This window comes from Ammospiza caudacuta, chromosome 4 (assembly GCF_027887145.1).
Source record: "Ammospiza caudacuta isolate bAmmCau1 chromosome 4, bAmmCau1.pri, whole genome shotgun sequence".
NCBI lineage: Eukaryota > Metazoa > Chordata > Aves > Passeriformes > Passerellidae > Ammospiza > Ammospiza caudacuta.
Window position 1 is genome coordinate 4,042,041 of NC_080596.1, and position 27,716 is coordinate 4,069,756.

Sequence of the window (27,716 nt, forward strand, 5' to 3'; positions counted from 1 at the left end):
AGCATGATTGGAAGTGTGCACTTTGCTTCCTGACTATGCTCTTCTCCTTGGTTCTTACACATCTGCAGATCAATGGATTATTTTTCCCCTTTTCCCAGGTGTTCATATTTCAGAGAAGGAAACATTTGGTCATGAGAGCTTCCAGGAACAGGACAACCAGCTGCCGTGGTTTTCCTGTGCCACTGACCTGCCTGGGACAGAGTTGCCCCCAGAAGGATTCTGTGCTGCCTGCTGGGGCTGCAGCTGCTCTGGGCCCTTGGCAGCCGTGCCCAGCTCCCCAGACTCTGCTGCCATGGCCCTGTGGGCAACCACAGGGGCCCCAACCCCTTCACCACAGCCTCACTAAATACACTCAGTACCAGCCCGGGCAGACCTCCTCTCAGCCCTGGCCACTGCCCTGGCTGGCTCAGGGCTGACCTGGACATGCCAGGGCATCTGGTTCTTCTCCACTGAAAGAGAAGGGGTAACGGTGAGTTGTTTTAACCTTTGACTTTTGCAAAAAGTCAACTTTGTAAATGATATTTTGTAGAAATAGAAAAACTAATTTATGTTATGTGAGTCTTCCTAAGAATTTTAACATTCATCATACACAAAGACCATCTGCCTGAAGGCCTTTTTTTTTTTTTAATTAATAGAGAGGAATTACTCTACCATTACAATCCATTCTTCTAACTCCAATGGATACATGGCTCTGCAGCTGCTGTTTCCTGATTGCATTTAGTGGATGCTATCAAAACAGAAGTTCTATCTTCCCATTTATTTAGATTTTTTAGTTGCAGAAGGGGTAGACTTTAGCTAACCAAAGGACTTGGTTATATGTGCTACTTGAAAATCCATTTTAATGTGCTTTGTTTTCTAGGAAGTGTGCATTATCTACATCTGTACCTGCACATGTACCTGTCTACGTATAAGAATGATAAAATGTCATTGGATATTGTGATGAGATAACATTTTCCCAGCACTTATTGGAAACAACAGCACACTGCCAGTCACTGCTGGGTGTGAAGCTACAGGAGCATTGACTGCAGCTCAGACCAGGTGAGGCCTAGTAAAGAAGCAAGGGGGAAATATCCTTGTGTTTAGAATATTTTTTTTTTAATGTTCAAGACTGGGAAAATATTAAATGGATGGTTCAGTTGTTTCTTATCCCTTTCATAGAAGTCACTCCTTTGGGAGTTGCCTAATGCCTGGTTTCACTTGCTGCTGCTCCTGTCTGCTTCGTAGGTATTCCTTGCTGCTAGGGGATCCAGCTACACTGGCTGCTGAAGTAAAGTAGAAGGTAGAAAAGTTGTTTTATTTTTATTTAGCATTTCAGAGGAAAGACAGGAATATTTTGGAAATCTCCAAATAGAATGCTAACGATTGCTTTATAAATAAAAAGAAAACACGCATTCTCCCACTATTGCTTTGTAAAAAATGACAGACTTATATGGCACAGGACTAAAGAAGTTCAATAGCTGTCTTGATTTAATTCGCTATTGCCAAATTACAATTTGTTGTGCTTGATCAGTGTAAAGAGCAGGGAGCACAATTATTGACTTCATCCAGGCAAATAGATATAAATCTAAAATCTCCAGTGTACAGACTAATCTTTGTGCAACTCAGAAACTAGGCCTTGTTACAGTCCTAGCATGATTCTGTTTGCCATACCGAGTGAGTACAATTTGCTCTGGAAAGAATAATTACTGAATAAACATTTAATTTATATATAAACAACAATTGGCAATGTAGGAGTTATAGTTAAAATTCTGAAAGAATGGAAGGAATAGAAAATAAACAGCAAGTAGGAAAGAAGATAACAATAAATTGAAAAAAAATTAAGTCAGAAGGAATATTTCAAACTGAAACAATGTGACTTCTCTCTTTTCCTTTTATACTATTTGGCTATATCACATATAAATAAAATTAAATATTACTATGATGCAAAAATTTGTGGACAGAAAGAGGGCAAAAGCTGCAGTAACTTCTTTAGGATGACATAATTGTGTTGACTGTAGATTTAACTTTTTTCTATATTTTTAAAGTATTTTAAAAATTTAAAAAGCTATTTTAATAATCTATTGTTCCAGCAGTATCTATTCTGTACCATTTTGTACTCTATTAAGTGACATATTATAGGGTTTTAGAAGATAATAATCTGCAAAATGCAATAGTCAAGGAAAAAACTATTAAAGTATATCACTACTGAAAACAAAGAACAATGGGTTAATGGGAACTAGAGGTTAGAAAAATTCTTTAAGGAGAGAAGCTATTACCCACTGGCATGTAATAAACTCCTTAGCAGACAATGGCTTGGGGAGGAAAGGTCTCAGAGTTATAACACTGTGATAAAAAATAAGCTGATGATTCTTCAAAACAGAAGGACTGCTTTCACTTTAAAGACTGTCTGGAAAGGACATATCTTGAGGGAAAAAATTGCACAATGACTGTTTCCAACCACCCATTTATAAAAATAATAACTTTGTTTCTCAGTCTGTAGAAGAAATATACAAAAGCCTATTGGATAAAAAATCTTAGTGGAGAAAAGAAAATAATCACCAGCTATAATTTTACAGTTTAAAACTCAAAGCAAAGGCTTTGTATATTTACTGAATCCTCAGGGCAGAGATGGATTATTAAATTAATCTGGGGCAGGTAAGTATATATAAATATACACTTTGCATTTGTGCTGTGAAATATAATATGACTTAAGGAAGATACCTGTGATTCAAATTTGGAAGCAAGCATACTAGTCTGGTTAAAAGGAGACAAGGGGAGAGAGGAAATGCAGAAAATGTGTGTGTGTATGTGTGTATTTGTGTGTTTGTACACATGGAATGACAGAATGGGTATGGGTCAGGTTGGAAGGGACCACAGTGGGTCACATCTGATCCAACCTCCCTGCTCAAGCTGGGTTATCCCAGAGCACAAGGAACAGGATTGCATCTAGACAGTTCTTGAGTATCTCTAGTGAGGGAGACTCCACACTCACTCTGGGCAATCTGTTCCAGGGTGTGCTCACCCACACAGTAAAGTTCTTCCTCATGTTCAGGTAGAACTTTCTGTGCATCACTTTCTGCCCATTGCTCCTGTGCTATTGTTCTGGACCACCAAGCAGAGCCTGGAAACATCCCTGCAGCACCCTCCTTTTAGGCACTGACAGACATTGATGAGCTCCTATCTCAGCTGTCTCTTTTTGAGTCTGAACAGGCCCAGCTCCCTCAGCCTGTCATTGTAACAAAGATGCTCCAGTCTGGTCATCAATTTTGTTGTGCTCCACTAGATCCATTTCACAAGCTCCGTCTCTCTTTTGTCCTGAGGAGCCCAGAACTGGACACAGCACTCCAGATGTGCCCTCACCAGAGCTGAGCAGAGGGGCAGCTGGAATGTTCTTCCTAATGCACCCCAGGACACCATTGGCCTCTTGGCCACATGGCCCCTGCTGGCTCATGGACAGCTGGGTGTCCACCAGGACCCCCAGGCCCTTCTCTGCAGGGCATCTTTCAGCAGGTCACCCCCAGCCTGTCCTGGTGCAGGGACAGGTTATTCCTCCCCAGGGGCAGGACCCTGTGCCTTTGTTGAATTTAAAAGTAATCCACTCTGCCCCTCCCCGTCCATCTGCCAAGGCACACATGCACATGTTTATTTGAAAGCTGTTATAACTTTGCAAAGCAAGTCGGTCAGTTATAATGAAGTGAAGTGAGTTTTTACATTTTGGTAAAGGAAGAGAAAAATTCCTGATGTCTTTCCATTTTCTTTCCATTATCATTTGCTTAGATAATGAAGGCTTACTCTGATCAGAAATGTGTTGTGGGTTCAGGGGTGTCATCACTGTGAGAATAAAGACATAACTATAGATAAATTCAGGCTGGACGAAAATGACATAAAATGACAAGCCAGAGTGAAAATTGTCTGAGGAAATCAGAGGTAGGTTGTATTGGATAAGTACAGTGGGATGGAAACAATCAAGGCAAGAACAATGACCCTCAAACCCCTTTCAGGGAATAAGGCAACCAAGGAATAAGCAGCAAAGTATCTTGCAAAGATATTGCAAACTATGAGTCAAAGAACTAAGGAAAAATATTTTCCTAATAACATCCAGAGAGATTTAATTATATTAGAAAACAGTCAAAGCTGGCACTGAAATAATCTCAACAATAATTATTTAGTAAATTATATGTATTTTATTGTAGTTTTATGACAATTAATACTGACATGTCTAAGCAGTCTGTCTCACATTTATTACTCATTATATATTCTGTATAATTCCAAAGTACAGGTTGCCAACAATTTGGGTAATGAAAATGGTGTTGTGGTTTTGTACACTGAGCATGATTTCCTGCATGTAACAGATAAAAGAATATTATAACATATGCATATATTTCTGCCCAATGCAAGAAATACATGCAACAATAGAACTATCCATCCACAAAAAAATGCTACCAAACACAACCAACTCACACTAACTAAACTAAACTAATTGAGCTTTTACAGCTATACACACCACTAGGCTTGAAAGCCATACTTGTTTGTTTTACTTTATCTTGGGGCACATAAAATCATGGTATTTGGCAGCATGGAATAAGGGACATTAAATCAGCTTTTATGCTGTTGTTAAGAAACCCATAGAGGATGGGATTCAAGCAGCAGGACATCATACCCAACAAATGGCATATGCAATATACTAATTTAAAGTGCCTGTTGGAAATGAGAGTGGCATTAAAATCTGTGACAATGTGGAAAAGGTGAAGAGGCATCCAACTGAAGCCAAAAACTAGTATTAGCACTGTCAGTCTGCAAAAAACCCTCCTTGATCTTGTCTTAATTCTTATGATGGACTGGGATACTGTAATCATATTCTGGATCTCTGTGTTTTCTTCTGGTTTCATTTCAAAACAGATAGGGATCCCAGGGATGAATTTACTGGAGGAAAAGAGCTGGCTTTTTTCTGTGTCAGAGGTTTCTGGGAGATCTCTGGAATGAGTATCCTGATGATGCCTTGAAATAGCTGGCATCACACTTGAAGTCTTTCTACTGTATCTTCTGTGGTGCCTTCTGCCAAAGGCACAGCTCCACCTGGAATATCTGGAGGGTTGAACCTGTGTGCCAGCGCTCTTAGAGGGATGAAGAGTTAGGTTTATCATCTCCTTTTCTTCAAACTTGTTTTCCTTGTTTGACAGCCTAGCACCTATGCTCCTGCAGACGCTGGTGTGGCTGGCGGTGAGGCACGCCAGCGGCAGGATGTACTGCATGAACAGCAAGGCTATCGTGAAGGCGATCCTGTAGGAATCAGAGGGCCAGGACTCGATGCACAGCAGCCTGTTCTCCAGTCCCTCCAAATTCAGAGTTTTGCTGAGGTCCACGGTTTTATGGAAAACTGGCAGAGGGGAGCAAATTGTGAAGCCAAAGGCCCAAACGCTCACTATTAAGAAATAGCCTTGCTTTGCTGTGAGATTGCTGGAGAGGGGATACTTTATCATACGGTACCTGACTGCAGCAATAGATATTAACATCAAAGTTGAAACTAGGACTGAGGCGCACTGGAGGAAGGGCATTACATGGCACATGACGGTGCCAAACATCCATTGGTCAAGCAGGACGGATGTCAGCGTGAAAGGTGAACAAAACAGCACAACCAAGATGTCAGAAAAGGCCAAGTTTCCAATGAGAATGTTTATTACTGTCTTCTGCTTGCACTTTAGTAGGGCCATTAGTATAAGTAGATTTCCCACAAAGCCAGCCAGACTTATAAGTGTGTACAGCCCAATGAGAAAGTACTGCATGTCATCAACACTACTCTTATAGTCTTCCCAGGCAGAAAAATTCTTTGTTGCAGCAGAGGTGTTCTTGGTATGTGTGCTGTTGGTACGGTCTTTAAATTCTAAATCCATTTTACAGTCCTGCTTAGAACGAGAAAGTCGTTAATTAGCATCTGAAAAAATTATGATATTGCTGTTAATCAGAATGTAAAAATACCTAAATTTACCTTTTACCTCAATGCAAATAAATTACTATTGATGTTACTCTACTGTGAGGCAGATAACTTCAGGTCAATGTGAATTAGCTAAGTAGATTTTATCATTTAGTGTTCAGCCGTCCTAGGACTCCTACCTAGATGCTCACATGGGAGAATGGCAATTTACAGGTCTCCATTATGATGCTGCCTTTTAACTGTGTTCTGCTGCAGAACATATTGTCAGGCTTTCCATGAGGGAACAGTTAGCTACAAAAGCAATACACCTCGAGTTGGTGAGATTACTCATGTGAATAACAGCCCATTGATATGAGTAAGGAAATGACAGTCACCATCTGGGCAGATGGCTAATCATTATATCATTGCAAATTATAAAGAAGGCACCTGAAAATGCATATGCTAACAACTGCAGTAATGTTTCTTACCTTGCCAGTAGACAACTAACAAAAAACAGGTGAGAGCTTTCAAAAAGGATCAGGAAATCCATTGTCAGTAATCCAAGATGGAATTCCTGATGTGTGCATAGAAAACATCTTCCACTGAGTGCTGAATATAGTTTAACTGTGCTCAAGCAGAAAGGAAAACTAAAAAACATCTAAAGTAATTGGATGTAATATAGAGAGGACAGTGTTAACTGGAGGCAAACTCCACACAGCCATTAGAAAATTCAGTGAACTGCTACTTATTCAGCACAGAATCATCTAGTGTTAAACCTAGCTCAGCACAAAGTTATTCTGCCTACTGAATCTTCATATATTAGTCTTCATTTTAGAACAAACAGAAAGACATGAAACTTCAGTTCAAACCTCCATTTATCTTAAACACTTGCATGTACTAGAATTTCAAAGTCAAAATTCCCCAGAGTGCCAACGTCCTGTACAAAACTGCTTAGTGTTTAGAAATCTTGCATAAGAGAAAACAAAAAAGATCTACAAACCCAAAGCTTATGTCAACACAGCAGAAGGCTATATCTGTCACCTAAAAAGGCAGGGCTCTTTGAGACTGTAGCGATCCTCAGTGAGCTGTACCATGCTGACATTTTCAAAGTGCAATAATATTATTTGGCTCCCTTCACACATGCAGATGTGCTCCTTCCTTCACATCATGTGTGTTCCTATGATTATGATTTGAGCCAAAGGGAAGCTCAAACCATAAAACAACCTGAGAATGTTCACTCACTGTATTGTGATGTGAAGATCCTCCAAGTAAGAGTAGAAATATATATATGAAAAGATCTTGCAGGTAAAATGTTGGAAAGAGGTGAAAAAAAGTCAGCCTTCCCAATTTGCCTCAACATTAAAGTGCTTTTTAACAGCTAAAACTGAATTATAAACTGAATACACGAAATTAGATAACCGAAATATTACAATTGTGTGTATATGAGCAGAGAGGCATTAATGCATATTATTTCTGTTCAGTTTCTTCTAGTCTTTAATGAAATGGTGGAAAACCATATAACAGACAAGTAATGATATCTGAGTCTACATTTGCCTCTAGACCAACTTGAAAGGAGCAGACTAGAGATTTGGTAAGTGATCTAATCTCTGTCTCTACATTGATACAATCAGAAGTTTTCATTTTGATTTCTCTTTATACAACTCTGAGCTCATGAAGTAAATAGTTTTTTATTTAATTTTTCTGAGCTAATTTCTGAGTTGCTAGTAACCAACTGAAATTGGTATGTGCACCACAGTGACTTTCCAAATCTGCTGAAATTTCTACTACATAACTTTTTCTGCCCTGGATAAGGTAAAATAATGCTATGAATAAGACCGAGGAACAAAATTTTATGTAGTGTTATGTTGTAACATGTTTAATAAATTAATGTTTACTAAATTCTTCTTGAAGGTTTAAGTGAAAGATTGTTGCCAGTTTCTGTGGATTTTTACACCTCCCCATAAAGCTCTTGCAGTGTGGATTTAGCAGAAGGGTTCATTGTGTTTTTAATTCAAATTGTGTCTTTAAAAACAAAAAGAAAACATGCTGGTTTTCTGAAGCAGACATATTTTGTTGGGATGCATCAGTACTGAGGAAGTTTAGCAGGAGTGCCTCTGAAGTCCAGCATGGGCTTACCAGCTCTGTTCCTTCTGTGCTACGGCTGCCCTCTAACTCAGGTGACAGGCAAACTCTTCCCTACCACGTGTCCTCGTTTCCATGAGGAAGGAGCACTGGAAGAAGTCACAACATGATCTCTTCAAACCCTGGCTGGACACCTAGGGCACCAAAAATGTCTGTGGAGCATAGAAAACCCTTATACACCATCTTCCTGTAGTCACAGTTTCAGAGTGACAGCAAGACAGAGAGGGAAGGAATAACAGTATAATCTACTGATTTCAACAGACAACTGCTGTGCTGACACAGGTTCCCTTTGCAAAATGCCCAAAGAGAATTTTAATTTTGGATGTGTAAAAAGAAATCAGGCTTTCCCCCTAATTTCAAAATATGCTAAGTAGATCTCTTGCTCTCTGGGGTTTTTCTCCTGCTCAAAAAGAAACCAGTTGTTGTCAGTCTGAGTGCCAGCAGCAGTAAAGATGCAAACAGAAGTTTTCCTCCCATATCGTTGATCTCTAGTCCCCAAACTCATCTTAGCATGCCACTGATTTCACAGGGCTGTGTGCACTTATTGGCATTTATCTTCCTGCTTTGTTTTAACAGCTGTTCCTGTTCTCAGAGATTGGCTCACCCTCCCTTATGTTGGTTGGTCAATCCCAGTGCAGCACGTGGCTGTAACTTTCAGGGAAATGGAAATTCCTCGAAATCCCATTGTGGAAAACAGAATTAAGTAATACAGCCCTTTTCAAAATCTTCACCTCATATTTGAAGTGTATTTCTAAACTAAATGCGCGATGGCGCCAGGGTGGCTTCCACCTGTTTTCAAAGCTGAAATTTAGTTAATCTGAAGGTACCTGCTGGAGGTTTTCTAGCTGTCAGCTCCAAACGTTGGATCACTTTCACCTCCTGCATCTACCAGTCAAGCAAACGAGGTGCCCGTTCTGTAATGCTGGTCTGGACATGGCACATTCCTGACTGTGCTCAGCTACACCTGTGGGAGCTCTGTGTGGCCTTGCCCAGGTCTCCTGTAGTTTCACTGGAATGCTTGAGGCTGGAGGCTAGGCTGCTCAAGGCAATAGAAACTGCAGTTTTGTGGCAGGATCCAAGGTAGATTCGAATATTTACTGTAAGAGTCAAATGATTGCAGTTAGCATTTAGCTGAGTTAGAGGCACCAGAAAACCTGTGCTAATTTAACGTGCTTAACATCTTATACTTAACATCATTTTTTCACTTAAAGCTGTTGCTTAAATTACAAATTCCCTAAATCATAATTTAGGAAAGTTAATAGGCTGGATATTTCTATTTCTCCATATATTTAAATGGAAATTTTCAAGAGCACAAAAGTTAGGCAGGCAACCATCATCCTCTAAAGGCAATTGTTTTCTCCGGAAATGTTCCTTCAATTAGATGAGATACTTATATTAAGGTTTATTCATGGATAAGAGATTATATCCCACAATATTAATACCTATTAAGTTATCTCTGACTGGCTGGTCCTTGTACAGTCCAGTCAGTTTAATCCTTGCAACAGGGCAATTAACCTTTATAGCTGTGAACAATTTACAGTCTTGGATGACCTTTCTCTATGTTAAAAGAAGAAAAAAAACAACCAAAAAACCCACAAAAAAAAATCTCAGAAACAAAACCCCCCTGAACCCCATGATGAAAACATACAGGGAGAAAGCACATTGTGTAAATTTATAAGTACAACCTTCCTGCCCTCATAAGACTGGAGAAATATCAAGACTGCACAGAGTAAGTCAGTGAAGGTTTTTAAGCATCCACACAGATGTAAATAGTTAATATGAGTAGCCGTTACTGCACGACCAGCAAGGCTTTAGGATAGCACTGAGCTGTGTTGTTACAACCTAAGAAATAATACCCTCACATCAATACCGACTGAGATAACATGCGAGACAAAATCTGAAACCACTCAAGTGTTGCATTCACTACACAAGCTAAGGATAAAAAGCTGCTGATTGTCATGTTCTTGTTCCTAATGTGCAACAGCAAAAACTAGTGTAAAAATCTGGAAGAATTCAACAGATTGAAATTACTTCAGAAGTCAAAAAAAAGCCCGATTTTGGTACACATTAATGGTCTGCCTATTTCTCTGAATCACCAAAAGAGCTACAACATTATCCGAGAAAATAAGAAGACAACTTCCCAAATTATGCCGAACCCAAAGAATAAGATTGTATGTCCAGCTCCAAGGAAATGCTATGGAACATAATGGGCTATTCGCTGGCCAGAACAGAAAACTTGAAACGCCTGGCTACATTTTTTTTTCCAGGGAGCACAGCAACTCCTGGCTCGCAAAAGCACCAAACCACCCCAAAACGGGAACGAGTGATATTTGTGCCCTTCCACGCCTCCCTTGGGAGCCACTCTGCGCCGCTCCGCGTCCGAAACCGCGCTCCCGTTCTCAGCCGGAGCCCCGGGCGCCCCGCGGCTGCCGCGACACCGCCACCCGCGGCGGGGCTGGTGGGTCCCTCATCCCATCCCCGCGACACCGCCACCCTCAGCAGGGCTGCTGCGCTCCCTCATCCCATCCCATCCCCGCGACACCGCCACCCGCGGCGGGGCTGGTGGGTCCCTCATCCCATCCCATCCCCGCGACACCGCCACCCGCGGCAGGGCTGGTGGGTCCCTCATCCCATCCCATCCCCGCGACACCGCCACCCGCGGCGGGGCTGGTGGGTCCCTCATCCCATCCCCGCGACACCGCCACCCGCGGCGGGGCTGGTGGGTCCCTCATCCCATCCCCGCGACACCGCCACCCGCGGCGGGGCTGCTGCGCTCCCTCATCCCCGCGCACTTGGTGCCAGGGCGGGGCCCCGCGCAAACTTGCGCGGCCGCCCCGCGAGGGGAGGGGAGCTGAGCTGCGCCGAGCTGAGCTGAACCGACCTGAGCCGAGCCGAGCTCCGCGTTACCTGCGCGCGTGTCCCGCTGCGGGCGCCCCGCGGCGGGGAGGGGCAGCGGGGGCGGCGCGGGCAGGGCGAGGCGGCGGCTCCGGTCCGCGCTCAGGGCTCCGGTTTGCGCTCACGGCTCTGATCCGCACTCACGGCTCCGGTTTGCGCTCACGGCTCTGATCCGCACTCACGGCTCCGGTTTGCGCTCACGGCTCTGATCCGCACTCACGGCTCCGGTTTGCGCTCACGGCTCTGATCCGCACTCAGGGCTCCGGCCCGGGCGGGTGGAGCGCGGCTCCGAGGAAGCGGAGGGAGGCGCGCAGCTCCCAGGGCTGGTGGCATCTTACGGGGGTGCTGCGGCGGCGCCGGGGCTCGCCCGCGGCCGCGCCCGCCGCCCGCTCGGCAGAGCTGGGGTTGGGGCTGGGGCTGCAGCGGGGGGGCACTTCGGGAGGCCGCTCCAGGCAGCCCTGGAGCCCGGTACTTCAGCGCCGCGCGGTGTGACAATCAGAGTTTCCATGGAAATACAGCGAGACGGTAAATACACCTCGCGCTCGCCGGGGCCGAGGGGATGCTCTCAGCGCCTCACCCGGCACTCGGGGCGCGGCGTTTTGCCAGGGTGAAACGCGCCGCGAGTCTCGGGACGCAGCGAGGCGCGAACACAGACAGGCAATCACAGAACGCTGGGCAGAGCTCCCCTCTCTTCGGCTGGAGCAGGGCTCCGCAGGTTTTTATCCCTCCTGCTCAAATACCCTTTAATGTTTATTTTAGAAAGGTGGAAGGCAATGGTTTTCCCCCCAAACAGTTTTCCTCGCTGAGCTGAGTTCGGTTCTTACAGAGCAAAATATCTGAAGGGTGGTTTTAATTTTATCTGAACAATCAGTGAGAAAGCAGGGCATTTTCTTATATGAGCAATATTTTAAAAGCTAAAAGCTGTTGGGTATGTCATAGTACAAAGCATGAAAAGACAAACTCTGCTACTCTCAGCAGCTGTTATCTTCTAGCACAAGAAGAATCATTGATCATAGTCCTATTACAGAGCTACAGCAGAACTCAGTGACATGCGGGTCCCTGGGAGCGCAAGGGGCAGAATCTGACACAGAAATGTAATGACTTTCCCATTTGCTAAGGTGCTACTTTGACAGTTGATATTAACACAGCACTGCAGAAAAGCCGTCCCTATAATTAGCCTGTGAAAGACTGTACCACACAAAGACAAAACAACTGGATCAATCATATTGTAAAATAACCTTTGAAAAGTCCAGGTAGGTTCCTTATTTAACTTGGGTATTGTGAAAATACTCATTGAGCCATCCAGGAACAAATCATCTTCATCTTCAGCAGATGAGCTCAGGATGGTAAAGATTTCATCCTATCTTCTTTTGAAGATTTCATCCCATCTTCTTTTGCCTGCTTCTGCATAATTCACCACCCACTGCTGGTGAATCACTGCATGTGCAAGTGGAGCACAGGGAGCTGCCAGGTGGAAGTGACGTGCCAATCCATCTCATGGTATTAACACAGCTCTCCTGTTAGTCACAACGGAGAACAGAATTAATCCTTTTTAGGCCTGAGTAGCTGTTCTTAGCATTTTTGACCATCTTCCCACCTAACACTGATGGCTTTGAAGCCTTTCACGCAAATTTTTGACCTATAGATAGAAACCCACTATGGCTCTAACACATGATGGGCACGATGAACACTTTCCCTACTTCTCTTGTTCCAGGAGAGCTTCCCACATTGCTGGCCCCACTGCTTGAAGTGGAAGGTCTCTTCTGGAAAAAGTGTAGTTTTAAAGACACTACATCTTTCTATGGAAACTGCTGGCTACAGCAGACTGGTAGTGTGTTTTACAAGTAGTCTAAATTTGCTGGCAGAGCCCAGTGGGAAATTAAACTTTCTTATATTGCACAAGTGTGATTTATGTGGGATGCCATTGTACCTTCATGAAAGTACAAACAGCCTAACATCATGTTAAGCCATTTCTAAGGTCACCAAGTATAGCTTCCCAAGGAGCCTCCAGAAAATATGTGTTCTTAGCAGGAGTAGCCAGTAAGACAAGTAATCCTTCCTCAAAGCAATTCTCTCTAAGAGTAAAATATTCTACTTTGTTGTTGTTGTTGTTGTCATATTTTAAAAGGGTTCATCAGCCAGTAATGTATTGGCAGGTGTGAGATTTTTTGTTTTATTCCCCACAGACCTGTAAATAACACCACATTTTCCTCAACTGTGTCTGTACATTTCATCCCTGATACTTGCACACATCAGAGACAACTGCTATTCAGACCACTATAATTTTTTCCTTTCCACTGTTTGTGTACCTCTGTCTTGCCAGTAACACTACTGAATAATGAAATCAATAATCTAGAGATAGAAAAGGTATGGCCATTAGAGATACCAAATGTCAGGAGTGACAGCAGATCACAGCACAGGTTCCCTAGAGACCAGCTACCGTATGATTGTTGAGACCACAAAGGAGTCCTCGAGGAAGTAAGAGACGGTGATGATGAAAGGCACCTCCTCTGGGGGAGCTGGGGAAAAATGGTGCATCAGAGAGAGAAGGCTGGGATTCCTGAGTCAGAAGCATACAACAGAAAATACAAGAGAAAACTCTGTGTCTATATGAATTCAAATTAGTTTTGTCATGTTTCTTACTGCAGTCCCAAATGTATCTTTCTTTTGGGAGAATCATTCCAATATCCTAGAAAATTTTGCCTCTAAAGGCAAACTGTGGAAGATATGAAGACTAAAATCCCTAATGGAAATCTGTGAGAACTGATAAATGCCACAAAACCAAAGGTCTAAAGCACCTAATATCCAGTTCCTCAGCATGCAGTCAATCATCAAAGTCAGACTTTGTCATGAGACAAAGTCTAGTGTTATTGTAAAGTCTGCTACCAATCCATGGGCAAAACAGTTTAAGCGGTAGGACATAGCTGCTACAGAATTTGAGAGATTTTGTGAGATACATATAAAGCATTTGTGTTGGTTAAAATTCTTCACCCAACCACTTCATGCCCAGAAAAATTCTAATAAAACACTATGAAAAATACCACCAATGTCTGGCTTCTGTGTGGTCCATCCCTTCCACAGATTCTTAGCTTGCATAAAGCAGCAAGCCTTGGACTTCTGAGAAGGAAAGGCAGCACACCTGAGGGCTAGCTAATAAAATACTTCCAAGACTGAGCCTGTAATTAATAAGTTTTGCTTCCTAACGTGCCATCTCATTTTTTGGCTGGTGTTATACACATTGACCTGTCTGAATGTTCATGTGTGGGGCCTATTTCTGCTTCATCTGAAGCCAGATGAGAGCTTTTGTATGAGTGTATAGGAGTTTGAATTCTAAATAGACAGTGGGGTGCCCATAGCAGAAAACATGGCTTAGTTTCTTAGTCAGGTGGACATAATTTAGGTTATAGCTCAAGCAGCCTTTAAGCAATACTTCATGTGATCAAGATAGATTTTCATTAGTCAGCTTGGCTGTTTTGTTGAAAATTGAACTGTAGCAGCAAGAATGACAGCAGAGATGAACCACATAATCATTCATGCAGCTTTTTTGGGTTTGTGACATTAGCAGTCAAATGAAGTATTGTTATGTTTGGTGTCAGATGCAGTTATGTCAGAATAAACATGTTCTTAGCCAAAGAGAATTTGCTGCAATTCAAATTACACTCAATAGCAAAAGGCCTATTTAGTCTACTGATGACAGACTTTTGCCCCAAGGACTATGAGTTCCCTTATCTTTGAACAGAGTAGTGTGAAATGCAATTATTTCAATGGCACTGATCTTCATTACTAAAATATAAAACCAATAAAAAATAAAGTTTAAAAACCCCTTCAGAGAGTGTTTCCATTTATATCCGTAGTGGTGACTTCACTTTGTTTTATACAGAACAGAAGAGACAAGTGACCCTCCTGGTGTTCTTTCACTTACTGGATTTTAAATTTTAGGGAGGGATTGCATTGCCTGAACACACGAAGATACATTACAATAAAAAACAACAGCCTCATTTTATGAAATGTTTTCTGAGTTTTGCAGTGAGAAAAAAATTAATGGATTTAAATCTTAGTCTATTTTTTCTATATGTTTTTTAAAACACATCTCATTCCCTTCTCAAAGGTTTTGCTTCAAAGAATTTCTGTATTCTTTTACTCAAGTTGTTCTATTTCCTTAATTGAAATTCTTGTGTTCTGTTTATTGTACTTACTCTCTTTTTGCAATGTCATGCCTTCACACAAACAAACACGTGTACAAACAAAGTCATCCAATCCAGGGTGCCTTTGATGTACTGAAAAATGTATTCCCTGGAAGAGGATAATCTTTAACACAATGGTTATCTTGCTACTCCAGTGTTCTCATGTCCTGACAGTCTTCATCAATAAAATAAGAGTTATGAGGAATTATTTGACATCTTTGTGAGCTTGGAGCTCCAGATGGAGACCATCAGCTTGGTGTTGAGACTGGAGATGCACAGGATAGCCAGGATCTGCTCATGCCAGATTTTCCTACGGAGCATATCCGATGCACAAAATGTATTTTATACAGCTATAATGGAAAGTTTGAAAAGAATCAGCATCTGTTTATTAATTTAGAGTGATTATTTTTTAGTGCTCACATGTATTAGTGCTCACATGTATGTGAAATGCTTCAGAGAAGACTGATTTAGTCATCTGAGGTGGACACACAACACCATGGTGAAACAGAAAGCTTTTAGCAAGGCTGGGCTCATGTGTGTACATATAAATACATATATAAATATGTGTATGTATATGTGTATGTGTGTACTTATGTACATACACTTATATGTAGAACATGTCAGGGACCAAGCAGTGCTTTCCATTGCTCTACACACACACTGTTCGATGCCTGGCCTTGCATCTGTCTGCAGTGTCAATAATCCCATGGATATTTGTAGTTATCACTGTGAGTTCAGGACACTGAGTGACATGTTGGCTCTATTTTTGATCTTTCATAGGTAATTATTATATTTGCATGGTATAACAGGGGCATTTTGAAGTTTGCTTTGCCCATGTTTATGCAATGTTTGAAATTCCTGAATTTATTAACCATTAAAAAGTGAAGTATTATGTATCACTTAATTTGCTGCTGAAATGGAGTTCCTCATGACTAATGACGAAATGGAGGAGAAAGCAGATCATATGTATCTGAAAATTCAGACATTTCTGAAAAATTGATATTTTGTAAATGAATAACTCGTGGTACGTCATTTAAATCTATACCTAGAATAGGATGGTGAGAAACAGGCAAAATTCACAACTCCCTACATCCCTGTCTTCCCAGGCTCAACATCACACTTGTCTCCCACCTGCTCTACATTCCCATCCCTCTGAGTGGCGCAGAGGGACAGGGAATGAGAGTTCTGGTCAGTTCATCAGCCTTTTTCTCTGCTGCTCCTCCCTCCTCATGGTGTTCCCCTGCTCCAGCACAGGTCCTTCCCACGGATTTCAGTCCTTCAGGAACAGACTGTTCTCTGTGGACCACAGCACGGATATCTGCTCCTGTCATGGTCTTGCATGAGCTGCCGGGGAGATTTTGTCACCATGATTCTCACCACAGGCTGTAGGGGGAGGAATCTCTGCTCTGGCCAGCTGTGGGTGCATTTTGGAGTCAGATGAAAATGGTTCTGGTCAATGTGGGTGTACTCTTATAAAAGCCACCCCTGCAGCTCCCCAGTTTGCCACGTAAACTCAGGTCTCTTATTCTGAACTGATCTTAAAAACGTATCTCTGCCTTGGATACCTGTTAGCAGAGTATAACAATTTTGTATCACAGAATGCTTATTTTAATTTTTAAATAGCCGTCTTGACCATATGGGTAAGAACATAACAAGGAAGTAGTGGGAACATTCTGGCATTAAAAAAAAACAACAAAAAACCAACAAAGATTTTACTCTGCCTAGCAATACATCTATTGCCCTTAAAAATAGGGACAGTGTGGATATATCATTCCACATCCAAAGCAATGAGAAGTCTCAGCTGTACATGTTCAAGAGTGTCACTGCTTCAGACAGAAATGTGCTTTTTATGAGACCTTCAGCTCGGATCCCTGCCTGAGCGGGATCACTTTTGCTCACTCAAAGGCACACATGCTAATGACCTACATAGGACTGGAGTTCTTGAGAGGCATTGTATACAGCCTGCACTTTCCTTCTGGCTGCTGCTCTTAAAATGTCAGCAGCACCACGGCTACTGGCTTACAGCAGCCTTGCAGCATGCCTGCAGTTGTCTTTCTTACATCAAGGACTGCAATTACAATGCAGTTGAGCCGAGTGCCTGTAAATACAGTGCAAACATCAGCCTTATGCTGGGTTCTGAAATCTTCCCGTGTGGCTTCTTCTACAAAAAAATGTCACGATCATTGATTCTGTGCAACTAATTTTGTTTTGCTATAATTAGGCTGGTTTCTCAGTTGAGAGTTATTCATTCCACAACAGTGGTGTCATATAATAGGTGCATGGCTGTGGGTAAGAATGTGAGATCATGCAACTCCTTACACAGGAAAGTTCAATCTGGGACCTTGGACAAATTAGGGAACTTCTGTTTTCCAATAAATAAAAACTGCTATTACAATCTGCAGCTTTTGTCAAGGCATTTTCAAAGTGTTTCTAACATTTGTCTGGGTAACTTCTCACAGACTTCCCAATTTACTGTGTCTTTTATGCCCATTGAAGAGGATCGGGGCAGTGCTTTTTCTGAGTGAGACAGCAAGATGTTTCAGGAACTTGACATTTCTTATTGGTCCAGTCATCGCTATTCATGATAAATGAAGAGCAGAAGCTAGCTGTACTGGTTTAAAAAACCAAACCTAAACTTTGCAACTTGCTCCTTATGCTGAAAATCTCTTCCTCGTGTCCTTTTCTAACAGGACTTCTAATAGGAGTTTCTATTTCCATCTTTAGATTGGCCACAAGATGGCAATAACTTGCAGACAAAACGAAACAGGCAGACCGATTTGAAACTGTCTCCCTTCCTGAGCTTTTCCCAGCGCTCTGCCCCCAGCCCCCCTCTTTTGTTTCAATATTTAATTGCATTTCTTTCGGAATTACTAGGCAACCCACCCCCAGATGTGCAGTTTAAAGGTGATGCGCTTGCAATGTGGTTTTCAGGATCTGCTCCGTAGAGCACCATCATGTGATACCGGGGTAAGGTGGAGTTCAGCTTTAAGGGGGAGTCTCCAGCCTTCCTCACCAATCTTTAGGATCTGACTGGAGAAATACCAAAGGATCCTTCTCCTTTCCCAGCTCCTTCTCCATCCAGCCTCCTGGGCCAGCCCCTGAGCAGACCAAAGACGGGCAGAGCAGTTGCAAGGTGAGTTTCCCCCGTGGTTGCTTTTCCATGACTCTGGGTGCTTGTGTGCCAGTGAGGCTGGTGTTTGCTTGCTGTCTTAGGTGCAAGTGACAAAATCCAAGGGAGGATTAGGTTCCAGGTAGAACTTCTGAGCAGCCTGGTGAACCTTCACCTTGGGCTGACAGCATTTTGCTCTTTTTGCATTTTGCTTTTGAACGGCTCCGATAGTTTAACTGTACATTTCCATTCACCTCGCAGAGCATTATTTCACCCTTTTTGTCTGCTGGTGCTAAACTTTTGCCCAAAATCTCTCATGGAGAGTCAGGACGGTGTGCTTGTGTGTCACTGCAATCACCCAGAGGGATTTGAAGGGCTATGGGTTTTCCCCACATCAAGCCATCACTCAGAGTGGGGAGGGATCTCCTTCCTGACTTAGGAGACAAGGAGCAGTGCAGCTGTCTAGGAGACTGAACTTTATGTCCCTCTGTTGTCTGGTCCATTTTGCAGAAGGAAGGAGAGAAGGACTCCCCTTCACTTGGCAGTGGTGGGCTGGCTGCTGGATACACTCTTGCACACATCAGAAAGGTTGCATCTCTGCTAAGGGAAAGACGGGGAGGGGGGGGGGGTGAAGGAGCAGTAGCATATTCTGGTTTTGAGTTTGATATTTAATAAATAAGCAAGAGCACAGCTTGGCTAAGGGAGTAGAAAAACCAAGACATCTTATCGCTGTGGGCAGTTTTGTCCCGGCTGGTGAAGGAACCTGCCCGGTTCCCTCCTTGCAGGACACAGCTCCTTGCCTGCTCTTGCCATCTTTCTATCAAGTCACAGGGCTGGAGTGCCCACCTTGTGCCACACAAGTGGTGGTGGGGTTCATGATTAAATCCAGGTGTTGATTTTCAGACTCTGATAAAGTTACACTGTGGGAATTGAGGAGCCCTGGCCCTCCACATCAGCCACACACTTTACATTTGGGTAAAGCACTTCTGACTGTGACAGAAGTAATGCTTCAAGGAATCTTAGGGTAGAAATTTCTTTATTAGACCTTAAAACAGATTTGTTGGACTAGGAGATCTGATAAATTAAGTTAGCAGAAGGTCTGAGAGGTAATACTCAGGGGCATACCTAGATAGCTTGAAAATCAGAGTAATCACACAGACAGAGAAGCCTTTTGTCTGAAATCGCTGCTGTTAACTCTCAGAGTAAAATGCCACTCAGAGGCGAGCTCCACTGCCTGTCGCAGTTTCATGTAGCCTTGTGCTGACTGAAAGAGCCAGAAGAGCCAGCAGGGGCCAGCTGCTGACAGCAGCGACAGGCACGGCATTGGCTCGGTCACCCTTTGGCTGACCCTCGGGAGGAGCTGCAGCTGCAAGCCCAGCCCTCACACACTGCCCCAGCTCTGGGTGCCCAGCGTGAGGCTGCTAAAAGGGTGTCTGCCACCACTAAGAGACAAAGACAATTCTTCTCCAGAGATTTACATAGCACAGAGATTTATATCGAGTATCATTTAAGAACAAGAGCTCACCTATTCAGGGTAACTTCTATTGAAGTACGTTTTAGTGGGCAATGTTTTTACAGCTTTTCTGATAAATGCCATACGAAGTCGCATTTGAAACCCACTTGTGTGAATTTTAAGTGGCATTACTTCCATTACCATAAGGTTAAGTGAGCAATAAATTTAGCTCACAGGAGTGGGCAGAGAGAAAGTTCCAGACTCAGTGTGGAATGCAGAGCCACTAATGATGCCCAGATTCAGTGGCACTAATAGCAAGTTGAAGTAAAGGTGTGTCAGGTTATCAATTAATTGATTTTTAATTGGGTATCAATTAATTTGATTTTATTTTTTATTTGCCTTCTGAACACATATGCTTGATTTTCAGATTTTTAAAAACCAAGGCCTTGCAAAGGGGTGGTTATTTAAGCATGCCAATTTCCTTTGCATGGCTAAAGAAATTTTCTGGGGTGTTTAAAATTTGCCGAGTTTTGTCTTTTGTCCTGTATTCTTCTTTCTTTGCTGCACAGCCCTGCTAGCTAAGATTAAGATGTTCAGAGTTCCTGATTTACCTTTGATTTAGTGCCAGCGCTGCTGAGGGCACTTGGCCGCTCAACATCAAGTGTATGCGTTTTGGAAAAAAAAGAAAAGCAGCAATTGAGTAATTTTCCCACCCGTCACATTAGTCAGATGGGCTTTCCCCTCCTCCTCATGTGACGCCTGGATATAATTTCATGTAGAGCAGTTTAAGAAAGCAGACGTTTGCAGATCAAATTTGTGAAAAGGAGATGTAAAACATTAAGTGGAGGCTGCGCTGGTGGGAAGGCTGAAATCGCTTCCCGTCTCGCTATTCCGTGCGACTTGTGCCGGCGGGAACGGGCCGGGCAGGACGCGTGTCCCCGCTGCCGTCCTGCGCCTGGGTCCTGCCCGCTGCCTCTGCGCGGCCCCGTGGAGCGGAGCGGCGGGAGCCCGGTGGGGAGCGGAGCGGCGGGAGCGCGGTGGGGAGCGGAGCGGAGGGAGCGAAACGGGGGGAGCGGAGCGGCGGGAGCCCGGTGGGGAGCGGAGCGGAGGGAGCGAAACGGAGGGAGCGGAGCGGCGGGAGCCCGGTGGGGAGCGGAGCGGAGGGAGCGGAGCGGAGGGAGCCCGGCGGGGAGCGGAGCGGAGGGAGCGGAGCGGCGGGAGCCCGGCGGGGAGCGGAGCGGCGGGAGCCCGGCGGGGAGCGGCGGGCGCGGGCGGCTCGGCTGCCGCGGGACACGGGCGCGCCGCTCCCCGCCCGGGGCAGGCGCTGCGCCCGGCCGTGACCGGCCCCGCTGCTTCCCTTGTCCCCAGGTGCGGCGAGGGAGATGCGGCGCTGAGACTGAGGAGCGGGCTCGGCCCGGGCTCCGCTGCGGGGCCGGCGGGCGCGTCCTGAGCTCGGAACGCTCTGGATGAACGCGGCGGAGGCGAAGGTCGGCGGCGAGTTGGGAACAACATGAATACCTCGGTTCTCGCCCCACTGGGAAATATTTCCGGTCACCTGAATTTTTCGGAGATGAACTCGCAGATCTTGCAGTTTGAGGACGAAGATTGCCATGTGCCTTTGGCCATGGTCTTCACTTTGGCCTTGGCTTATGGGACGGTGATAATTCTGGGGGTCTCTGGGAATCTGGCCTTGATTGTCATTATTTTAAAGCAAAAGGAGATGCGCAATGTTACCAACATCCTCATTGTCAACCTGTCGTTTTCTGATCTCCTAGTGACCATCATGTGTCTTCCCTTTACCTTCGTGTACACTTTAATGGACCACTGGATTTTTGGGGAGGCCATGTGCAAGCTGAACCCTTTTGTGCAATGCGCCTCCATCACAGTCTCAGTCTTTTCTTTAGTCCTCATTGCCGTTGAGCGCCATCAGCTGATCATCAATCCCCGCGGCTGGAGGCCCAACAACAGACATGCCTACATGGGGATTGCTGCCATATGGATTTTAGCCACAGCTTCCTCCTTGCCTTTCCTGATCTACCACGTATTGACAGATGAGCCCTTCAGAAATGTAACATTTGATGAATATAAGGACAAATATGTGTGCTTGGACTTGTTCCCCTGGGACACTGCCAGGCTTTCTTATACCACAACGCTTTTGGTGATTCAGTACTTTGGACCGCTTTGTTTTATATTTATTTGCTACCTGAAGGTAAGATAGAATGCTCTTGCAATATGTACTTCATTCTACCTGATGTTTGTTTATTCTTGCAAAGATGACAGTGGTAGGTTAATTTACCCCATGTGTTTCTCTTTGTTGAATTTCCTGCAGATATACATACGGTTAAAAAAAAGGAACAACATGATGGACAAGATGAGAGACAGTAAATACAGATCCTCTGAAACCAAAAGGATCAACATCATGCTGATATCAATAGTGGTCGCATTTGCAGTTTGCTGGCTGCCTCTCACCATCTTCAATATCGTGTTTGATTGGAATCATGAAATTCTGCCTGTTGCTACCTGCAGCCACAACCTGTTGTTCCTGATTTGCCACCTCACTGCCATGATCTCCACCTGTGTGAATCCCATCTTCTACGGGTTTCTCAATAAGAACTTCCAAAGGGACCTGCAGTTTTTTTTTCATTTGTGTCACTTCCACTCCCGTGAGGAGGACTATGAGACTATAGCCATGTCCACCATGCACACTGATGTTTCAAAAACCTCTTTAAGGCAGGCAAGCCCCATCACATTTAAGAAAATAAATAGTGATGACGATGAAAAAATATGAAGAAGTAATAGAAATTCTACACCAAACCGCTAGAAGTGCCATTGCAGGTGAAGTGTGTCCAAGGACAAGCACAATTACATAACAAGAACAAAAAGAGTAATGTTTTTCTTTCTTTTCCAAGGAACTTTGATTGTTGTCACTTTGAAATTATGAGCTGTGAATTTTGCCCCCTTTACAGCTTTAATGTTCACAAAAGTTATATCTGAATTTTATTTTAAGACATAGTCAGACCTGCTACTACCTATGGTTTTCATCAGCTGTTTTTGTTCTGTTTCCTTTGTACAGTTCTGTGCTTCAGCACAAAGGTTTACTTATTGATTTTTTTCCAAAGAAGTAGTTTTGAGGAGTGTCCATTTAAGACCATTAGAAACAATATGAACCACAGGGGCACAGTCATTACAGACAATATCCACCAAAGAATAAAATTAGGAAATTCTGATTTGAAGAGGACTTTTTTTTTTTTTTAAGTGCATCTTTGATTAACATTAAAATCCTGTAAAATCAGTGTAGGTTTGCAAAAAAAGAATAGTGTGAAACCTATAGAGTATGTTTAAATGGGGCATATAGTTATCTCATTCAAAGAGGCAATTTGGGCTGTAATCACTTAGTTTCAAAAACAGGATTAAGAAAGAAATTCTGCTCTCATTTACAAGAATCAAACCCTACAGTAATTCCACAGAGCACAACGGGATAACTGATGCTTCAGCACAGCAAATGAAAACATAAATGGGGCTTCAGTCCCAAATGATTACAGCTGGTTTTAATAATGCAGGCTTTTTAATTTAAAAAATCCAAAACCCATTTTTATCTGGCATCAGTGAGAGGAGTTACTGTTACTGGGATGAAATGCACCATCTGTTCCGAGCCTGTGAACCATGTAAATCCTCCTTGAGACCTATGTCCAGAATCTAGAGGGAGATAGCACTGCTTGCTGTCTGGGCAAGGTGCAATTCCATCCTCACAGGTGACAGAAAAATTCAGGTCTGGTATTAAAAAAGTAAGATTGAGCCACCTGAATATTTTCATAGTAATTAGTGTTGATCTCTATAAATTATTTACAGCCTCATAATACTTTGTGTTCAGGTGCAATTACATAAACCTGGACAATCTCCAAAGACAAAGGATGGTTTAATCAAGACCTGCAAAATTTAAAAGAAGGGTATGAATATAGGTTGGGTATAATTGGTATGTTTAGCTTCCAAACTCACAGTTGGTTGGAGTGTGGAAACATTTGCCAAATATACACAATAGACCTCTGTTACTGCTTAAAATATATATCCTCTAATTAAACTAAATATTCATGGCTAGATCCCAGTTGAGGGAAACCATATAACTGGACTGCTGTAAATGAAATTACAACAATATCAGCCAGCTGAGGTTCTGTGTCATACAGTGTACTTCGCTATGTTATCAATGTCTTTTTGAATAATTGGCTTTTAAAAATACAATATAGACCCTACTTTCCTTCAGCAAGGTCAATTTAAATCATTCTGGTGGACAAGAGGGTCTTTAAAATGGATATAAATGTAAATGCAACATAAATGGAAATCTGATGTGATACATTTCTAAGCAAAAATATCTCAGGATGTTATGGTGAATTTCATATGTTCTAAATTTGACATAGATAAATGCCTAAGAAATTAAAATTATTTGGGTTGCCAGTATTTAAAAGTGAAACACTGTGCCTTGTGCTGTCTTATAAATAGTGTAGAATATTAAAGTAGCAATGTGTTCTTGTGCATTATAATTCCATGTATTTGTCTACTGGAAGATAATTTAATTTAGAAGGAGTTTTCTGTGCTTGAGAACAGAGGCAGAATGTAGAAAATTAATTATAAGACAGAAGGTTCTTTCAGAGCTTTGGCCTTTTGTATTTTATGAGATTTCCTTTTTTTTTTTTTTTGTGCTTCTCCATGGAATGTGTTGTTAATAACTTGACAGGGGTTTCCCGAAATTATTTCTCTTTCACGTTGCAACAATTTTCATATTTCAAAGGGTGTGTATTTTACAATGAGATACAATGTACAACAACAGCCATGGGGTTTTTTTTTTTTATTAAGATTGTCACAGTGCGTTTTTCCCATCACAAAAACTCCCTGTGAATTTTATGGCTTTTTTCCTCCTTTTTTTTTTTTTTTTTTTAAAGCCCTTTCCTTCAATGTAGTGCAAAAAGAAAATTCACTCAGTTGAGAAACTTTTCAGTTACTTTGCTGCAAATTTTTGACCAAGCTGAATTAGGTGCTTATACAGAGTAGGTGTAGAGGAACTTCAGAGGAGCCTGCTGGCGCTCTCTGCTTCACCTGCTTTGAACCAGGTGTGTGTGTCCTAAGATTTGGAGGTCTCCACTGGGATAGCAACCTAATTCTTCCTATGTCAACATTTGTCCTGCTTGAGGTACAGCCTTAAATCATGCAGCCCATCTGGCAGTGTGCCATACCATCTCCTGAGAATGCATGTCAGGTGTTTTTTGCCCCAGCACCTGATCAACAGGGTGAACTGTAAATGGGAGCATTCTTCCTGCTCATCCTTGCTGAGCTCAGGAGTCATTTTCCCTGTGCACCTCTGTCCTGGGATCAGGCTTCTTATGTTTCCTGACTTCCCTGCAAGAAGCCTTTCTGAGCCTCTTCTGAACACACAGGTTAGTGCTTTGTCACACAAATAGCACAGGGCACACTGCCTGTAATGACAGTGGAAATGAACACAATGTGAGGACTGTTCTGCAGGAAAATGCAGTTGGAGAATTTCAGAGGCAAAATCATGGCTCTTCTGAAGAATTTGTTATGAGGACAGAGATGAAAGTACCTCTCTGAGGTGCTGACCTAACATCTGCAGGGTGTAGCTCAGATCTACTGAGAGCAGTATTTTTGTCTTTGGTTTCATGACTTGATGCTAGAGTTCTCCACAGCTTTCCCCTGCCAACAGCCAGCTACAATACTGATCCTCTTTTTCAGTTTCAGAGCTCCAGCATGGCTTCTCCTCTATATGCTGAATTTCTTTACAGGATAAGGTGACAGGTTTTATGTTTCACTATAATTTTTCAATCATTCTGGATTGGTATTTATTTCTTCTCTGTGCTGTTTTGTCAAACGTCCCACACTTCAGCACGTGTTGATTCCTGTCTCAAAAGCCTGAAGATCCCTTTTATTCTTTCAGACTTGTAGAAAAGTTTTACTGACAGAAAAACAGAACAGTGAGTGATCTATAATGTATCTTATTATTTATGTGTCATACATTTCATGTCAAATTTCCAGCCTTAAATGACAAATGTAACTATTTAATAAGCATCAGTATTTGCTTCACTTGTCAGTTATTTTAGCATCTTAAACGTCACTTTGATCGACCACAAACATTTCTGCATAATCTAAATAAACCAGCATATTTGTATACCATGATAATAAATATGTCTGTGCTCCCAATTTGCTTTTTTCCCAAAAAAATGGTTGTCATTGTTACTATGTACAGTAATTCACGACTTTCACATCAACATTAAAAAAGGATAATAAAGGAAGTGATTAGTTGACAATAAAACCTGCCTTTGCTAGGCTAAGAGAGGACTGGAAAGTTAAAAATCTATATGTATATAATCTACCCTGTCATTATGACCGCATAAAGAGAAAAGATTTAAACTAGGAAAAGAAATCAACATGACAGAACCCCCAAGGGACTTGAGCTGATGCTGACTGCATCTCATCACTGATGAAGGTGTGAATGGCTAAGGGCTCATATATTCTGACTCTGTGGTCTTGCACTACAGTACCAGCTATTATTAATGGATCCTTAAGGGAAAATTTTATGCTGATTCATATTCAGACTGTAAATCAGTACATGTTTCCATTCAGGCCTGCATATCAAATTCTCATTTTGACGTCAGAGTAATATTTTCAGATCAATGAAATTGAGAACTTAAAAGTTAACCATTTGCCTAAATGGTAACTACTAAATAATACTGCATTGCTGGCTGGAAGCTTGCACTCTTTCCTAAAAATAGGATTTTTGGATATTAGCTTCTTACAGAAATAAGGGAATGACATATAGTTGTTTGTTTGTTTGCTTGTTTGTTTTTTTTTTTTCTGTATCCTTCTCCTTTTTCTTTTTTCTGGGCCTCATAATGCTTCAGTTTAATGCTTTCCTTCCTACTTCTTTGTATCAAAGAACTTACCAAAGCAGTACATAGAGAATGAAGACAATAAGGAGATTTTCTATCTCCTCTTCTTTAAAGCATACAAAACATTAGGAAACATGAGCTTAAATAACATCTCTGTCTGCAACAGATTAAATTAATTCAGTTGAGTGGAAAGGGAAGAGGAATAGTAATTATAACCAAATGATAATTTTTTGTTGACAGTCATTTATCAGTTGAAGGATATATACAGCTCCAAGATCTACCATGCCCTCTTCATTTTTGTGTTCTTTAATATGTGGTATCTGCTTCCCTGAGTTATTACTAATTAGCTGAATCATTACTAAAGTTGATGTGAAAGAAAATTCTTCTCCACAGGTTTTGCAGAATTTCAAATGCTTGAATACAACATACAAGATGAAAAAATGTGATCAGCTTTGGCTCTTACACTTTAATTGACCTGTGGTCAGAAATCACTTCTATTCAGTATTTCTGCCCATGCATAGCAAACAGTGTTAATGGTCTGATTGAAGTCGATATTTCAAATATTCGGGAGTGCATTCACCAGGACTAACTTCAGCTTTATTTCCTAGTCCCTGAGGCGATCACACCTACACTACTCTGGTGCTATGCATTACCAAACTGTGTTTCCCTCAGCTGTCCACACAGCTGCTGAGTGGCAGGACTGCCATCTTCCAGGGCAGCACTGGGCCTGGTGACTGCTGCCTCCCTTCCTCCACCTTCCATGGAGCTTCTGCTCTCACTTTGTGCTTCATCCCCTTGCTAGCTGCTTTCTGAGGAAGTAGAAATTTGTACTCTGATTTTGTAAAGCGCCTGAGTATGTGATAAAATTCAGTTCTATTCAGTACGGGGCTTTAAATAGTTTCTTTCATTAAAATTATCTTCCGGCAAGTGTTTCATAGGCAAGTTTCTCAAAATTTAGAAGTGTATAATTTACAAAGCCTGTGTAGGAAGTATGTCCATACAGAACATCCAGCTCATTGAAGCAAAACTGCCAGCAGACACTGTCTTGTGTTTTCCAAGCAGCTGAATTGATGATCTGGTTATTTATCATAGGTCAGGCTTAGTTGCAAGAATTTGCCCCAGGTGAAAGGAGGTTTGAAAGTGCTGCACA

At 42.5% G+C, this 27,716-nt stretch overlaps 2 protein-coding genes across 2 annotated transcripts; one reads left to right on the forward strand and one right to left on the reverse strand.

Annotated features, from left to right (window-relative positions):
* Nucleotides 1-4,538: 4,538 nt before the first annotated feature.
* Nucleotides 4,539-8,079, reverse strand: NPY5R (neuropeptide Y receptor Y5). The gene is made up of 2 exons (XM_058804271.1): nt 8,027-8,079; nt 4,539-5,879 (listed from the first exon to the last, which is right to left on the reverse strand). The coding sequence occupies exon 2, from the start codon at nt 5,868-5,870 to the stop codon at nt 4,539-4,541; it is 1,332 nt and encodes a 443-aa protein (XP_058660254.1). The 5' UTR covers nt 5,871-5,879; nt 8,027-8,079.
* A 13,104-nt stretch (nt 8,080-21,183) lies between these two features.
* On the forward strand, nt 21,184-22,461 carry NPY1R (neuropeptide Y receptor Y1). The gene is made up of 2 exons (XM_058804086.1): nt 21,184-21,882; nt 22,003-22,461. The coding sequence occupies exons 1-2, from the start codon at nt 21,184-21,186 to the stop codon at nt 22,459-22,461; spliced, it is 1,158 nt and encodes a 385-aa protein (XP_058660069.1).
* Nucleotides 22,462-27,716: the final 5,255 nt, after the last annotated feature.